Source organism: Heptranchias perlo, chromosome 11, assembly GCF_035084215.1.
Source record: "Heptranchias perlo isolate sHepPer1 chromosome 11, sHepPer1.hap1, whole genome shotgun sequence".
NCBI classification, from domain to species: Eukaryota; Metazoa; Chordata; class Chondrichthyes; order Hexanchiformes; family Hexanchidae; genus Heptranchias; species Heptranchias perlo.
In genome coordinates this window covers 30,089,995-30,108,644 of record NC_090335.1, presented here as the reverse complement: position 1 = coordinate 30,108,644, position 18,650 = coordinate 30,089,995, and the positions used below count along the sequence as shown (strand labels likewise).

The window sequence follows — 18,650 nt, the reverse complement described above, 5'->3', positions numbered from 1 at the left end:
CACAATGTTCCCAGAATATGAATAATTAGCACCAGTGGAACAAATTATCATGATATCTGCCACTTTAATATGGTTTTTAATGAATTATTAATATGTTTGTTTGCTCATGGTTTTATATAGCAGAATGCCAAGCGTAAATTATTCTAAACCTTCCACCACCAGGACTAATGCACTGGCCTTGAGTTCCCCACCCTCAGCTTCTGTGCACATTTGACAAGAATGTGGGAAAAAATGGGTCAAACCAGTATTCATATATAAAAATTCTAATTTTCCCTTGGCGTAATTAAATCCCAACAACAAACCTATAAATGGCTTGCTACTTGGATGAGGACATACTTGTGCACTCTCTGGTGAACATATTGTGATCTGAACACAGCAGAAATACACACAGAGAGCAATGAAGTTGTTCATGTCAAATTTTCCCAGTTGTTACATATTTTCCATGTTAAAATTAACACTCACCCGAAAACTGTAACTGTAACTGTCTGAAAACACGTCAGGTTCCACAAGTACGCTGACGACCCAGTGATACCTCATCACCACCTCCCTCAACCCCTCCACTGTCTCTGACTGTCCGACATCCAGCATTGTATGAGCAAAAATTTCCTCCAACTAAATATTGGGAAGACTGAAGCCATTGTCTTCGGTTCCTGCCACAAACTCCATTCCTTAGCCACCGACTCCATCCCTCTCCCTGGCCACTCTCTGAGGCTGAACCAGACCATTCACAACTTTGGTGTCCTATTTGACCCTGAGATGAGCTTCTACCCCCGTAACATCTCCCATCTCTGCCCCTGCCTCAGCTTATCTGCTGCTGAAACCCTCATCCATACCTTTGTCACCTCTAGACTTGACTATTCCAATGTTCTCCTGGCTGGCCTCCCATCTTCCACCCTCCATAAGCTTGAGCTCAAGCAAAACTCTGCTGCCCATATCCCAACTCACACCAAGTCCCACTCATCCATCACCCCTGTGAGCGCTGACCTACATTGGCTCCCAGTCCGGGAACGCCTCGATTTTAAAATTCTGAACCTTGTTTTCAAATCCCTCCACGGCCTTGCCCCTCCCGATCTCTGCAACCTCCTCCAGCCCTACAACCCTCTGAGATCTCTGCGCTCCTCCAATTCTTGCCTCTTGCGCATCCCTGATTTTAATCGCTCCACCATTGGTGACCATGCCTTCAGCTGCTTAACCCTAAGCTCTGGAATTCCCTCCTTTAACCGCTCCACCTCTTTACCTCTCTCTCCACCTTTAAGATGCTCCTTAAAACCTACCTCTTTGACCGAGCTTTTGGTCACCTGTCGTAATATCTCCCTTTGTGGCTCGGTGTCAAATTTTGTTTGATAATCGCTCCTGTGAAGTGCCTTGGGCGTTTTACTACATTAAAGGCGCTATATAAATAAATGCAAGTGGTTGTTATTGTTTTACCCAGTATGAACTCGTGTCTGTGGCCTAGACTGTCTTGATTGGGTTGCATCTCTGGAAATCTTCCATCCACCAGAGTGATGCCACACTGACCCTGACTGTATTTTACAATTCTTGGCATCTTTCCTTTTGAGCACAATATACACTGTGTGAATATTGCATGAATACATAAAAGCTCTGGAAACAGCATGGATAAAGAAATAACACAATAACAGCATGTAAAAGACTTGAAAGATAAAAGAAAACAAAAATTAAAAAATGCTGTAAATGAGACAGCACGTCCATGAAAAGAGAAAAGATTAGTTCTGCCGAAAGGACAAAGCATTAACATTTCTTTTCAGCTACTGACAGTTCTGTTCTGTACTTCCAGCATTTTCTGTTTTTATTTAGCATTTGCATTTTTTTCTACCTCTACCATATTAGGGTTAAGTTTGAGGATACCCCCTGAAGAAGTCAACAGTCCCAATTTTGCAAGACTGGCATCAATGGGACTGTACTGGCTCAGTGTGCAGCTACATCTTAACTGTAGCGCAGGGGGTGGTCCATCCCCTTTTTGAAAGGGCCACTCACTGCGCTCAGAAAAAGCTTGCCCAGAAAGCCGGCCCTATAGCTCACTTGCCTGGGGAGTGCAGAATCCAGCAAAGGAATTGTAGTGGTTGACCGAAAAGTGGACTAATGGTCACAATGTCACAGCGGAGACATGTGGGCAACACAGCTCCCTTTGAAGAGGTGCTGATGTTGGAGGTGCAGCAAAGGAAGGTGGTCCAATATGTGGCTGAAGGCTAACCTCCAGTAAAAGCATGGATTCCAGCCGAATGGAGGGAGGTCACTGGTTGAATTAGTATAGTTACCCAGCTTCCTTGTACCTGGCTGCAAATGAGGAAGAAGTGTGCTGGTATCAGGAGCAATGCGAAGGTGAGTGTGTTTCTCACTTCTGCACAAATTATTTGTGGGGCTCATGAAGCATGACAGAATCCTAAGCTGAGAACTCCAGCACCCTCTGGACATACCATTTCAAGCATTGTGCACAACCTTTGTCCTTTTGCACACTGTTACAAGTTTCAGGTGTGCCTTCAATATTCTCTCAGGTACCGCGGTACTCATCCCTCTGGTAAGCAGCCTGAGCTTTAAACATTCAGGCGTGCGCCTGTACTGCCCAATACCTAATTATATAATAGTGTAGCCCAGGGGTGTAACAGTAGGACCTCCTTGTGAGTACAAGCACTGAATGGACCTTTCCTTATTCCCTTAAATTTCTGCCTGTTCACTTCAGGTGTTAAGTCATAAGCCCTGAGGAAGGCACACTTTACAATATCATAGTCAATACTAGCAGCAGGATTGACTCAAGAAAACGTCACAAGCTCCTTTCCGCTGAGTGAAGCCGCAATTTGGCCGACCCATCTGCTTCTTCCACTTGACGTGCAGATTCAAACCCAAACTTAGGATCAATAAAACGCAATGGTCTACATTCTTCTTACGACAGTAATTGCACCACCTGATGTTTAGATCTGGTTGCTTTACAGTCAAAGCACTCGGTTGTTGATACCAATACTGGTAATATTGCCTTACTACTAAAAGAGGGCGAATAAGGTAAAGGGGTGGAAGAGAAGCAAAATTGCATAACCATTCTTGATTTTTTCTAATTTCAACAGAGACAAGGTTGGTCTCATCTCTGCTGCAGTCATCTGTTCAAACATTATGTGGGGTAAGGCAGGGGGTTTTGGGGGGAGGGTGGTGAAGAAGGTCCAACAAAGGAATTTTACTTCTGGCCTTGTGTGTCCTACGTGGGGGATTTGCCTATCTCTCATTTCCACTCGCCGTTGTTATTTTTCTGACAGCTACATATTTAATTGCTGGCAACTACTAATTGCAAAAGTATATGACCCACTCAGCAGACGGCTATAACCTGGTACTGCACGTTGTCAAGGAAACCCTGCCCAATATCGTTAACTACTTTAATAATAGGTAAGCATATTTCACAGAGTAAAAGGCACCTCTCCATTATATTATGAGATCCGGTGTTTGGCCTTCCATATGGGCCTTGTGTTTCTGCAGGTCTTACTGGCCCGAAAAATCCAGGGTTGTTGCAGTGGACTCCTGTTGTAAAATTTGGGGCCCAAAGTGTTACCATTGCATTTTAATATTTCAGAGCCTCCGCCCACACATACAAGGACATTGGTGTACGAGGGGCCATGAGTTGGGAGTTCTCGTGTCCCAGCCCTCAGTCAGGACTTGTTGTAGAGTCGGCACAGGAACATCTGGTAGACTAGACAAATCTTGTAAACTGGGGCCATCCATTCAGAGTATGGGTTTTTACAGTGAGGACCAGAAAATATGAAATTTAAGAAACGATTAAATTAACTTAGTTCTTTCTTTCCTGACCAAATATACCTGCAATAATACTTAGGGGAACTAAGAGGTTCTGTTTAAATAAATGTGTTTAAATTTAGGATTCGATTCAAGACACCTCCCCCTCAAAATGAATAATAGTTCCTTTTTTCTGCTGTTATTTGAACTTTTTGTTGTTATTCTCGCCATTTACAATACATTCCAATATCTGCCTGCTCCAGCCATTACAAAATCTACTTACTATATATTAAATTCAGAATGATGGGCACGCGTTTCAATGAAAACTCACTGATAAGTACCTGTATTAGCCAGTATTCCTGCAGGTAGCGCTGTGAAAGGTTATTTTCAATGTTAAGAGCATCACACTGTGACACACAATAGCTGCGGCTTTATAATGAGAGTATATCACTCTGATTGAACAATCCGGCCACTGGATTCCCACAAATTCTGCTAAATGTTTTGAAATTGTTTTCAATCAGCAACATTATTTACACCTCCAGCATCACTACATGATTTACTTTCAAATCTAAATCAACTTTAACTTCTATCGGTGTGTCAAATGGCCTGAATTTCCTCGGAGCAGCTCCTGCTCTGTTGCCGTGACTTTGCTGGAAGTGCAGCAGAAATCACAGGGATTCCACCACACTTCCAGTGAAGTTATGGCGGCAGAGCAGGAGCAGCTCTGAGGAAATCCTGGTGGTCTGTCAGCATGATTGGCTGAAATAACCATTTCCACAAGTCACTGGGGGTGAAATTGCAGATAGCGCAAAATGGGAGATAGCGAATTGGCTGCGCATTTTACAGTGAAGACAATGGAAAAGAAAATCGGACAGGGTGTGAAACGGGCGGCCGATTCACTAACTCCCATTTTGTGCTACGGCCCAAGTCCAATTTCACCTCCAATGTTTGCCATCACATGCATTATTCAAAAAAGCTCAACAGAATGAAAAAACGTTAAATTAAAAAAGCATCTTTCAGTGATCAATGCTGCTCATTCACGTGAAGACATTAGGGAATTTTGTTCTCTAACTTAAACCTTACAATAAAAGTGGCATTCTCTCTAATTAAACTGTCATTTGCGATCAAACATTAATCAGTTTGTCTTTAGGCATAAAAGAATCAATTTCTACAGTTTTTCACCTCAGGAAAAGGGAAGGGGCACTCAATACATTTAATGACAAACCTTCCATCAATTAGATAATACAACATTTCTGGATGATAGTTATAAATGCTGTACAAAGGCATGATTTATTCAAATAATAAAAATTACATTACATTCTACACATTTTATTAACTCTATTTTAAAATTTTCCACATTTACAAATGTATTTTCTGTAAATTTGCAATGGTTATAAGGAGCTAAAGAGGACTGGACCTATCTTCTCAAACACTGTGGTGTCAGAACTTTTTTTACAGTGTTGAGTTCAGCACAGTGCTCATTACTGCTTATGAATGTTGATTATAACTGTGTCACTCAGAATGGCTTATGGACAAATTAATTCAACCAGATTTTATTTTTGAATTTGCAAGATATTATTTCCAGCAAAAGACAATTCTGCCCTTCATGTGGTTTTGATATATTTTATTAGAGATCTTCATGTATTTTTCACTGCATATTTGCAATGGGTGAGCTGTTACAAGTCAACATACAGGTATTTTGATTCATTTTATGTATTTGCAGTCAATCAAATGGCATCTATTATGATCAAAAGATATGATCAGTTGCTATGGGGAGAATTTTAACCACCCCAGGGCGGGTGGGACAGTGACGGGGTGGGGGGTTAAATTGTTAATAATGGGAAACCCGACCCCAACCCACTGTGAACGGGCCTACTTCCAGTTTAACTGGGGCAGGTTGGGGATCGGGCGAGTAACCCGCTTTCGAGAAGTGGGACGGTAATTATAATATGTTAATGAGGCTGTGTGCCTCAGATTTTGTCGGCCATTTAGATTTAACGCCTCCAGCACTGGTTTCCCAGGGCTCAGGAAATCTGGCAGCTGAAGGGAGGCGGAACTGCTGAATCCAGCAGGTAAGTGCTTTTCCAGCACTGTTTGTGGGCCAGGAGGAGGAGTGCTTCCCCTCGTCCCCCCACCCCCCCAAGCAAACCTGCCGCGATCTCCAGACCCACTCGCAATCGGCCGATCCCTTCGCAATCTACAGACCCCCACCGCGATCCGATCTCCGCCCCCACGCGATCCGATCTCTCCCTCCCGACAATCTTCAGACACTCCCCACCCAACCATGATCCGATTGCTCCCCCCACCGCCAAGATCGTTCCGTCCCTCCCTTCCTCCTATCCAGTCCGTGGCTGCGGCCTTGTACATCAGGCCATCCCGCCCAGCAGCCAGTCAGCCTCACAATCTGGCCGGCTGCTGGGTGAGTACAATACGGTCCTGACGTTAAATTCGGCAGGACCTCCACCTTCCCTGTATTTCTGGGTTTCCCGGCCATGGACAGGCGCCCCCCTCTCCGTCCCTGCCTCCCCATAAATATCGGGGCCAATGTCTCTGTCCTTCCTCTACATCTCCCATATTGAAAAAGATCAAATATTGGAGACTTGTTTAGAACACCAGTTTCAGAGTTTGAAACTAGCATGGGCTAATGGGATGGAACTCTCATTTCTGCCAGCTGTAAGGTTTGTATGTGTAATGACTTTGTGCAGTCTCAGCCCAGATCCTATGATCACAAACAAGAAGTGTGCCCAATTCATCATTAATTTGTCAATCTGACTCAGAGAAGCCACAAAATGAGCTGGTGTGGGAAATGGAAATGTCACTTTGGTGCAATAAGAATGCTCTTCTGAGGCTGAAATATTGTTCCCTTGCTGAGATGCTGACATGAATTGCTAAGAATGGAAATATGGAGCTGAATTTTCAGACCTGTTGCTTGGTAGAAACAGGAAGGTAGGATCCTGGAAATCGTGGGGAATGACGTATGATTTTGTTGATGGTGCAGCTGGCACCATTAACCAGGGGTCCTCGGCTCAGGCAACCTGGACGGCTGCCTGAACACAGTGGTAAACTGATTAACGTATGCAAATCAGGGTCTTATGATGCGAATAGGACCTCGGTGCAATTTTACTTGCCTAAAACACGTAGCACCGATGGGTGCCTTGTCCAGTAATGCTTGGCGGTAAAGGAGGAGGAGCAGAAGCAAACAGGAGCAGCAAGGAGAACATTCTGGAGCTGCAGCAGATGCTGTCAGAGCACCCCATAGGTGGGGGTTTGCACGCAGGTGATCCTACCCTCCACATAGAGACTGTAGACCCGGAATCCGTTACCAAGAACTCGAAATGGAGCAATGTGTAAGCAGGCTCAGCTTCTCCCAACAGACAGTGGCAGGTCTGTGCAGCTTCCTGCAGGAGAACCTGTGGCCCTCTTTGCCATCTGGCCGCTCTCTGTCAGTGGCAGTCAAAGTGATGATAACCCTCAAATATTTTGCAGTGGGGGACATGGCACATGTTAGCCAGGGATTCACCCTCTCAATGTGCAGCTGGCATGTGATCATCATCTATGAACTATGCAGATGCGTGCATGGTACCCCAGGAGCAACCATTTTGTGTTCATCACTCTAACCCTTCCGTGCTTTTTGAGCAAGAGCAGCAGGTAAAAGGGAGGCTACTAGAGGACAAGGGCTACCTGCTCTTACCGTGGCTGGTAACACCCATCTGGCACCTGAGAATCCCAGGTGAAAGGCGATACACTGATAGCCATGGGAGCACCAGGACATTAATCGAGCAATCCATTGGTGTGCTAAAGCAGCGATTCAGGTGCCTGGAAAAATCGGGGGGGATTCCTTCAATACCGACCCCTTTGAGTCTCCTTTATCGTTGCAGTCTGCTGCATTCTGTTTGACCTTGCTTTGCAACAGGGGCTAGACGTTGAGCCAGCAGCAGCTGAGGAGGATTCCTCATCTAAGGACTAAGAACTCCAGGAACAAGAAGATGCAGGAAAAGCTGCAGCAAGACCAGCACAGAAAGTAGCCAGGGCCATTAGGCAGCAGCTCATAGGCCAGCACTTCCAATAAAAGAAAAATCAGAACCGCTCCCTTCTCACCATCCCTGCATTAACAGTCCTTCAGCACCATTCTATCTTAACCCTCTACGTTGCAAGAAAAAAAAACAAAATCTGACCACCATTTACAGAGATGCCACCTGCCATTGATGGCTGATTACCTCAGTATAACTCAATGAACAGATAAACTTGCACTGTTCAGCTGCTAAAATTTTTAATGCTTTGACAGGGTCAATAATAAAATAATTTCACCCTATTGTCACCCCATTGTGCTCTTCTTCAGTGTTCTATTACCTATTTTAGTGCTTCTTTGAGATATTCCCCAGTGGCTTCAGCAGAGGTTCTGGAAGTCTTCTGATGTTTAGATGAGGCTTGTTGAGATGGGCAGAGATGGCTACGTGTAGCAGTTTGGGCCCTTGAGGGGCCGACTGGAGACTGCGACATCTTGGCTGGTGATGGGGAAGTCTGGCCCAGCTGTCTTTCGTGCACATGGCAGGGACTGGGTCAGTGAGTGGCACAGGAGAGACGGGCTGACATCCTGAGAAAGGGCAGCATGTGTCACTCCCATTGAGCCACTGCGACTCCCATGGGCCTGCAGGACCTCACTTCTAGTGATCTGCAGGAGAGCAGACTGTAGGAGACCAGAGACACTTTGGAATCCCATATCAATGTGTTTCACTAGCCTTTCGAAGCTGGTGGAGACCGAGGAGCCTGAATTGCATTAGTCTGGGCTTCGATCAAAGCTGTCAGAGCTGGTGACACAGACCCCTGTGCAGAGGTCCGGTCTGCAGCATCCACAGATGTGACCACACGCTCCATGGTGGACTGCAGACTGATCATGCCACTGGCCAGAATGCCGCCTTTGTTGGAATGGACATGCTGCGGCAACTCCTAGCCAGGCAGTTCATTACCCCAACAACCGCTAGTGCATGTCGAGGAGTCTCCTTTTGTAGGCTGGGCCTCTGAGGTCTGCTTCTCGATCTGCCCCAGCAGAGCTAGGTCCCGGGCTTATTCTCTGGCAAGCTTCCTTTCCAACTGCCTCCTGCTCCTGGTCACTAGTGCTGTGCAAAATCACCCTGTGCATCTTGCAGAGTGTGCTACCAACAGGATGCACTGCAGTAACTCATCAAGATTTCTTTGGTAGCATCTCCCAAACTCATGACCTCTACCACCTAGAAGGACATAGGTAGCAGGTACCTGGGAATGCCATTACCTCCAAGTTCCCCTTTAAATCACACCATCCAGACTCTGACATATATCGCCATTCCTTCAATATCCTGGAACACCCTAACAGCATTATTGGAGCACCATCACCATTCGGCATGCAGCGGTTCAAGAAGAAGGCCCGCCACCGCCTTCTCAAGGGCAACTAGGGATGGCCAGCGAAGCCCACATCACGAGAATGAATAAAAAAGCCTGCATCTCATCCTAGCTGTCTTGCTCAGGCTATTGAACCTCTTCCTACACTGAACCTATGTTCTCAGGGTAATGCTACGGCTGCTCACCAGCTCTGCAACCTCTCTCCAGGACAACAACTGGGTGTGTTTTGACACCCTGGTGCCACCCTTTGGGATGAGGACCTGCCTCCTCTCCCGCACCTCCTGCAATCAGCTTCTCTACCGCAGCGTCACTGAATCTAGCAGCTCTTGCCCTTGACATTCCACAGATGCTGCAAGCAAGAGGAGAAACAGCAGAATCTACTCAAGGCCACTGAACAAACAGCTAATGCTGCAAAATCACACCGTTAAACACACAAAAATGCATGAAAAATTACATTGATTTTTTTTGAAGCATAATAATTCTGAAAAAATGAACTGAAAGTAGAATAAGCAAATAGCATTATATTGCCTAGAAAGAAAGAATTTAACATTTATATAGCATCATTCACAACCTCAAGATGCCCCAAAGTGCTTTACAGCAAATAAAGTACTTTTTCAAATGTAGTCACTGTTGAAATTTAGGAAAACGCAGCAACTGATTTGCACACAGCAAGGTACCACAAACAGTAATGAGATAAATGACCAGATAATCTCTGATGCTGATTGAGGGATAAATTTTGGCAGGACATCGGGAGAATTCCCCAGATCTTCTTTGAAAAGTGCCATGGGGACTTTTACATTCGCTTGAGAGGGCAGATGAGCCTTGATTTAATATCTCATCTGAAGGATGACACCTCCGACAGTGCAGCGCTCCCTTAGTACTGCACTGAAATGTCAGCTTAGATTATGTGCTCAAGTCTCTGGAGTGAGACTTGAAGCCATGATCATCTGACTCAGAGGCGAGAGTGCTACCACAGAGCCAAGGCTGACATCTTAGTCTATTGCCTTGTAATGGTCCAGTGGTTAGTTCTGGGTATTGAAGATTATCACAAAGTACCAAATGGAGCTTGTCTAATGCAACAAAAATCATTAAATAATAGAATACTCTGGAATTGCATAGCAGGTCAGTTGGAGGTTGAAAGACAAAGATAAGTCAATGTTTCAAATGCAACCTTTCATCAGAATCGCAGTGAAGAAGTATCCCAACTGAAATTTTAACCCATCTTTCTCTTTCAGGTGCTGACCAACCTGTAGTGCGTTTCCAACTTTTTAGTTTATTATTTCAGATTTCCAGTATTCATTTTTAAAAATCTCACGATAAAAATCATTACTGAAGGTGCAAATTATAGAAATTTACTTTATGTGCCTTTTGTGTCTGATTAATGAGGTACTTGGAAGCACTTTTTAAGAAAAGGCACTTTTGTGCAGAGTAGGCACAACATAGGCACAAATTCTGCACACGCAAAGCATTCTTTTAAATTAACCCTTTGTTTTTACCTCTTAGTCTGTACTTTCAGCAGTCCTATGCATTCTATACATGTTTTGTGGTACAAATTATTTAGTCAGTGTAATGTTAAATCAAAAGATAAAAATCTCTCCATGTTAGCTTAATAAACTTCAGGACTGGTTGCCAGTATTGAACTCTTTCAACACATGGCTTTTTTGAGATGATATTCCACAAAAAATGTTTTTTTTTGTTTTGCATTTATATTCTGAATCATACATTCAAAAGAATTGTTTATTTGTGATAGTTTCTAATGTGTAATCCGGTCTCTCCATACTTTTGCATTTAGCTTCTCAAAAAAATTGACCCTGGACTATACTCATTGCTTTGCAATCTTTATTTTTTGGTTGATTAAAAATGTCATACCTGCATAGCACTCTGCAAGTTAGATGCACATAGATGGATGCAATTCAATTAGAATTCTATCAACATTCTGAAATAATTATCAGTAATTAACAGTCAAGGAATTCAGAGACAACGTTGCAACAACTGGAACATAATATCACATTAAGAAGGCCTACATTTTCTGAACTGGACGATAAAAGGGGTAATTTGTTCATAAAATAGAACAGATTGATCTTGTAATGAAATCAATGTGTAGTTATATCATAGTTACATTTATGTGATAGACATACCATGGTTGTACTCGGTGAGTCTACTGAAAGTGTTACATGACTGTTCTAAGAATCACCCTTCACCTTTTGTTTGAAGAATATTCTCTGTTCCCTCTTAGTGTACTAAATAACCATTCAGTCTAATAATTTTAAACTCAATATTCCCAAGTACAAAGTGCTGGCTTAGTATAATCATAACAGAATTGCAAATATATTTGAGTGTATAGATAGAGCTAATATTGCTGTTGGATCATACCTGGATCTTTGTATTTAGTTGCAAAAATGTTAAACTATTAATTGTATAGTGAGATTAAAAGGCACATTTATGTAACAAATTAACTGTGGTTAAAAGCACTTTTGAGTTAATGAATTCACTTTCATTTTTGTTAATAATTTCCATATATTGCATTTAACCAACTCATAGTCCTGAATACATTTGATATGTTAATGATGTAATCTTGTTGAATTATGTAATTTATTAAATTTTCTAAACCACAAGGTAATATTTAGTTATTCCAATCAACCAGGTTATAGATCATGATAGAGACCCTGGGGCAATAGTTGACAACTCATTAAATGTGTACAAGCAGTGTGAGCTGTTTATAGGGAAGGCAAATATTATTTTAGGCTGTGTTGCAAGGACCAGAGTAGAAAAATAAATAGCGTTGTGACTAGGCCATACAAAGCTTTGGTACATCCACACATGGCAAAGGATATTGAGGTTCTGGAGAAGGTGCAGAGGTTGGCTAACCAATCGATGCTTAACCTTAGCGTTCTTAGTTACGAAGAGAGGCTCCAAGAATTAGGGCAAATTACTTTAGAAAAATGCAGGCTTGGAGGGAGCATGATTGAGGTTTTTAAAATGATGAAAGAATTCGATTCAGTCCAGCTGGATAGGTTATTTGAAATGGATAGGGATGTAGGACTGAAGAACATGCATATAAAATCCTTAGGCAGAGTTAGATTAGATGCCAGCAAGTATTTCTTTTCACAAAGAGACATCTCCCTCTGGAATAGATTACAGAAACATGTAGCGGGTATGGATTCAATGCAGTCCTTTATAAGGGAATTTGAATGAAAAGGCCACTTCTAGTTATAATAGGTAAAAGGCCAGCACAGTTTTCTGGAGCTTTAGATGGCTAGAATGGAATGTCCCAGAGTTTTAAGCTGGAATCAGATTTTTTTTCTCTTTTTTTCTTCTTCTCCCAGGAGACTGTGTGATTAGCGGTTGGTAAATAGTGTACATGATAGCACCGTATCTGGGTGAAACGGGCTTGATAAGCCTGGTGGTCTTTTCTCATATGTCTGTAAGTAAATTATATATTACTTTGAAAAATAAATAGGTTAACTGGCTTTGCAGACTGTGTCACTCTTGTTTATCACAAACGTCAGTCCTAATATTTCCCCAATTGCTGATAACAACAAAAAGTGAGGCAGACTTACTGCCAATGACATGGAGCATAATTATGTTATATTATAGAAGGCAAGATAGCATCCGCAGTTGTTGTAGCTTTGAGCACATTTATTGGTTAGTTCATGTCTCCTGTTATTGGAGGCAGTGTACTTGCCAAAGGAATGTTAGTTGCTTAGAGCATAATTTCTGCAATATGCAGTTGAAGGAAAAATTGATGGAGCTTAAACATTCAACATATTCTGTTAATATCCATATAAGAGCAGGAATAGTTCTGGGCGGATGTTTTTTGGATAAATCATACAACCCAAGCTGTAAAAATTCATAGGTAATTGATCATTTAGAAAATAATAATAAAATGAAGAATTAAGGTACACAGGCCTTTTATTCTGTACAGTTCTACTGATTCATAGTACTAATGCTGTATTTTACATCTAAAACAAAACCCCTTTTCCTTCCCAAATTATTGTCTTTTATAATAACTAAATGTATTTATAGATCACTGTATTATACTGAGAAGGAAAGATACAGAGTAAGAAGGAGATATCAAATAGCTTGAAATATGGGGCTCAATTTTAAAAGGGTGGGGGGAGTCAATGGGCCCATGTCAAACCCGACTAATAAAAACTTACCGTTCCCCATGCGATCGCGACTTAATTGGTGGCCATTAATCTTGTTTCCGCGTTTGGCGTCCAAAAGCTATGCAGTGGGCGGACTGCACGCCCGCATGACAGGCTGTCAGCTGGAGCATCAAGATTTAAAGGGCCATTGCTCCAATGGATTTTGCTGGAACAAAGAGCAAGAAGACCCAATGAAGCAGCACAGGGGCAAGGCTGCTCCAAGTATCAGCGATGCCTCACTTCAGCTGCTACTGGCCGGGGTGAGGAGGAGGAGGAGGGAACTACTTTACCTGGCCGACAGGAGGAAGTGCCCTGCCTCTGCCACCAAGAAGGCCTGGCTCGAGGTGGCAGAGGAGGTCACCAGCAGGAGCAACACATCCCGCACCGGGGTCCAGTGCAGGAAGTGTTTCAATGACCTAACTAGGTCAGCAAAAGTGAGTACACTTACTAATTCTCCTGCATTCTGTGGTGCACATCACCTCCCTCCTCCAACTCATTCTGCACTGCCAAGACTACTCCATCACATCACTCCTCACACCCACTTAAGGCTCATCCTCAACTTACCTTCACTTCCTGAGCACTTCCTCACCTCCCCATTTGTGACCCCACCACTACCACTCACCCCAATCCTCATCCAATGTGATGTCTCTGTCTGATACTCACCCTCTGATGCACCTCTTTCATGGTCAGCCTCACCCAAACCAATGCATTCATCGGCTGACCACTTCACCATCACTCACTCACATGTCTGTACTTTCTCCTCTTCTAGGAGGAGAGCGCAAAATGCACGCGAGAGGGCGAGGACCGAGGGGGGCTACAACAAATAGTGGTCCTCACAGACATGGAGGAGGAGGCCCTGCAGATCAGCCATTCCCTCGAGTGCCTGTCCGTCGGGGCCGCCGAGACAGGCACCGCACAAATATGTGGTGACACAACTTTAACATTCATCACACACATGATTTTAATAATGCTTGGCATGTTGAACACCTCAGTATGCTCATCGCAACATGACACATCTGTAATGATGCTTAATATTGCCTTCTGTTCTCTTACAGGCCCTTCAATGACCGCAGTGATGGCAGAGGGCGATTCCTCAAAGGACCTGCCGGCCTCTAAGGGCGCACCATCACATCTTAGTGAGCCATCCACCAGGGCAGATACTCACACCTCGTTGGGTCCTAGCAGTCAGTTAGTTGGGTTGGCACATGGTGAGTCACCACACACAAGTGAGCACCAGCAGACACTGGTGGCAGGGGCTGCTGTGGGGAGTCCGCGGTGGGTGCACTTCTCTCCAGTCTCTGCTCAGCTGGACGCAGATGCTGAAACCTTGGGGCCATCCTTTAAAAGGAGAATGATCGAGGGACAGCAGTACATTTGCGAGGTACTGGAATAAGTGCCACGCACACTCTCCATAATAGCCGAGAGGATGGAGGAGTCCAACTCCTGCATTAGTGGAATGGTGGCACAGGTATGTGAGGAAATCTCTGAGCTAGTGTCACAGGGATGTGAGGGAATCTCTGAGATAGTGTCACAGGGACGTGAGGGAATCTCTGAGATAGTGTCGCACGTAACTGCTGAAATATCTGGGATAGTGTCGCAGATAAGTGCAGGAATGTCTACGAAGGAGAGAAGGCTAGCCTCCATTGAGCTTCAAGCATGGCTCACAAATGAGTCCATTCAGGCCCTGACAACAGCCGTGCGGACTCAGGGTGAACAACATTCTGCCGCCTTAAATAGAATGACAAATACTTTAAAAGTGGCCTTACAGGGCATCACACATGTCCTCCAAACTGTTGTCCAGCAGGGTGATAGGAGTGATGTGGGCATGGCCCAGGAGAGGGATGATAGCGAAAAGGGACATGGAAGTGGGGACGCCACTCAAAGCACTCCCACATCTCATCCGTTGCCCCTTTCTCAACCAGTACCCGCAATGCTGCCTCCTTTCCAGGTGGCTGAGTCAGCCCCTGCACAAGTGCAGGTGGAGCAGTCGTTGGAGGGGCCCTCACGGGCTCCAAAACCCAGAGGATGTAGGCCAAAAGCATCTAAGCATTCGGGGCATGAACATGAGCAACCTGCCACTACCTCTGCTGCAGCCACAGGGGATGCACCACGTAGAAGCGGTAGGAAGAGAAAGGCTAAGGATTTGTGACCACGAAGGATATGCACAAGGGTGTCTGACAGACTGTCATGTTTTTCATTTATATTTGGTTTATGTTAAAGTCACATTAAATGTTACATTCTCACCACTACTGCCACGTCTTGCCCATTCTTGACTAGCTTTTGTGATAGCGCCCTTTTATGTGCTTCACCATGAACGGCGACACTCGATGCCACCCAGTGGGTCAGTTTATAGAGGGTATATGTGTAGTTGCAGGACTGTTTTGTGCAGGGGGCAGGTTGCTGGTGTTGGCGCTGGTCTTCCCAGGTGGTGTGAGGACTGGACTCTTCTCACTTTCTGATCTCACGAGAACCGTTCACATATGAGTGACTCCCTGGCCTCACGAGCAGCCAGGTGAGCCACTGCTCTGGCCATGAGTTCCTCCTCCTCCTCCACCTCCTCAGTGTGAATGGCAGATGTGGATCGTGGATGAGGGGATGGGCCTCCTCAACCTGTACCCCTCTCTGTTGCGCCACGTTGTGCAGGACACAACACACTACAATAATGCGACCCACTCTGTCTGGTGCGTATTGAATCGCTCCCCCTGAATGATGGAAGTACCGAAATCGCATCTTCAGCAGCCCTATCGCATGTTCAATTATAGACCTGGTAGCGATGTGGCTGTCATTGTATTGATGCTGTTCCTCACTGATGGGGCTCTTCAGAGGTGTCATCAGCCACGTGTGCAGGGGGTATCCCTTGTCTCCGAGGAGCCAGCCATTAAGGGTCCTCGATGTGTGGAAGATGGGCGGGATGTTGGATTCCCTCAGAATGAATGAATCGTGGCAGCTGCCAAGGAATCTGGTGCACACGTGAAGAAATCTTTTGCGGTGGTCGCAAATGAGCTGAGTGTTGATGGGATGATACCCCTTTCTGTTGATGAACAGTCCTGGCTCATGTGGAGATGCTCGTATTGCTAAATGCATGCAATCTATTGCACCCTGTACACGTGGGAAGCCAGCCACAGTGCGGAAACCCATTGCCCTCTCCGTCTGGCTGAGGTCGTCCATGGGGAAGTTGACGTATTGCGAGGCCCCGTGAAACAAGCCGTTGGTGACCTGCCTTATGCACTTGTGTGCAGACAATTGAGAGACCCCGGCGATATCACCGGTGGCACCCTGGAATGATCCAGAGGCGAAGAAGTTGAGGGCGGTGGTCACTTTAACTTCGATGGGCAATGAGATGCCGCCAGGCCCAGCCAGGAGCAGCTCAGCATGAAGGAGGCTGCAGATGTCTGCGACCACCTGGCGACTCACTCTCAGCCTCCGTATGCACTGCTCCTCAGAGAGGTCCAGGAAGTTGAGCCTCGGTCTGCAGACCCTCTGACGAGGGTAGTGCCTCCTGCGACGTCGCTCCCTCTGTTGTTGCTCTCTGTGCTCTTATGCAGGTGCCTGTGGCGCAGCACTGTGTTTTGGAGCTCCAAGTGGCGGAAATGCACGCCGTGACTGGCGAGGATGATGATGTTGCTCGTCCTCGGATGTCGTGGTGAATGCAGCCATCGCGCCCCCTATCTTGATGGTGTTAGTTTGAGGGGGTCTGAAAAGTTGGTAAATATGTGAAAACAGAACAATTCTGAGTGTAAACCAAGAATTCTCAGTCTAAACACAAAGATCTCCAAGCCAAAAGTTTGACTGAGAGAACTGAGTGCCCTGCTGCAATAACTCACCTTTTATCCCCATCTGTCAAACAGGGATTTAAATGTCCAAATGGCTGCCCGCTGAAACATGACTCCTTCACCATGGCGTGATTCACACAGCACAGGAAACATGCTGAGACAGCGTTGAAATCACTTGCCAGCATAATTAATTACATTCATGCACATTTCAAGTACTTTAAGTACTTGAATTGTCGGTTTAAATATCGTCCTGCCAGCTTTAATTGCCGGTGGGATTTCCGGGTTCGGGAACGGCGTGCGCACATAGATGACTCTGGTTCATGCGCGTTCTTCAGCGTGTTGGTGCCGGGATTCCTGCCCGCTCCAGAAGATCCTGATTTTCTTTGCCCCCCTCCCCGCCCCTGGACTTCTGTTTTAAAATTGAGCCCGTGGTATTTATCTTAGATATAAGTCAAAATAAGTTTTTTTAGGCACAATTTAAGGAATAGTATACAACATACAGGAAATAGTGTGCAGAGGTCTATATAAAAATACAGTAGTTGCTCAAATAAATTAGAGTGCTTACAATAGTATATAAGGTCCTTTCTGCCTTTTCAGCTCATCACAATGCTCATCTGTGACTTTATATCAAGTGATATCTAAGTACATGTACCTTTGTTACTTTTTTAATCTTTAAAGATACTTCATAAAATTTCTTTGTAGGTTTAAGAAAATGATAAAGAAGATGCTGCAGTTTTAATTTGACAAATGGAACTTCAGTACAGTGTTAGAACTGCTTTGTGTTCCAAATGCACTGTAATAATTATAAACAGGAGTAATATAATTCTATTTTGCATTAGGACACTAGAATTTTACAGACGTTGTTGCTGAGTATTTTTAAATAGATACAAAGCATGCACTTTTACTTGAATTACCACAGAACAATCAGCAGTTGACATACTTTAACCAACCCAAATCCAAAGATGAGGCATAAGTTCCCAGCCTCAATATAGAAAACACATGTCCAAAATACTCAGGGCACGTTCTTTCCAGCAGGCAGACTGAAGTGAACATCCTTGCAATTGTAGTTTTTGTTTAATATTCTTCACTGTACGCCAACCTCTTTTTGTGATTCTTCCTAGTTGATGTGACACTATCAAAAGTCTGTATTTCAGCACTCTGTATGTGAAACCGCCAATGTTCAGAAAATTCAGCCGTGACTTTTTCCAGAGTTCCTTAGGTGTGGTGCAGGATTTAAAGCAGTTATCTTCATTCTAGCCAAAGTGGATAGTGCATTGATAGAACAGGTTAAATACCACACTTCAACTTAGAGAGCAGCAAGTTAGCAGAGCTGGTAAGCTTTACTTTAAATCTGTCAGTAGAATTAGTTCTGCTCTAGTAGTAGTCATCATAGTTCTTCGGGTTTAAGCAGTAAAGGACGGCTCCCCCAAATGAGAAGATGGTAGCTCCCCAGGCAATGCCATAACCCCAGTTGAACTCATGATATGTTCGCATGGTGGCTGTTTCCACAAATTTGATTGGATACAAAACGAGTCCGCATACTTGGAGAACAACTGTAAGGAAATACATGTGGTTAAAACAATAGCCATACGTTCCTTTGGCCACAAATATGAACAGTGGG

General features: G+C 44.5%; 1 protein-coding gene across 1 annotated transcript in view; it reads right to left on the bottom strand.

Annotated features, from left to right (window-relative positions):
• Positions 1–10,933: 10,933 nt before the first annotated feature.
• The window catches only part of tmem47 (transmembrane protein 47), a 38,230-nt gene continuing 30,513 nt past the window's right edge, over positions 10,934–18,650 (bottom strand). Inside the window, exon 3 of the mRNA XM_067992779.1 lies at positions 10,934–18,582. Within this exon, the coding sequence (XP_067848880.1) occupies positions 18,404–18,582 (179 nt within the window). The 3' untranslated portion in view covers positions 10,934–18,403. The remainder of the gene's footprint in view (positions 18,583–18,650) is intronic.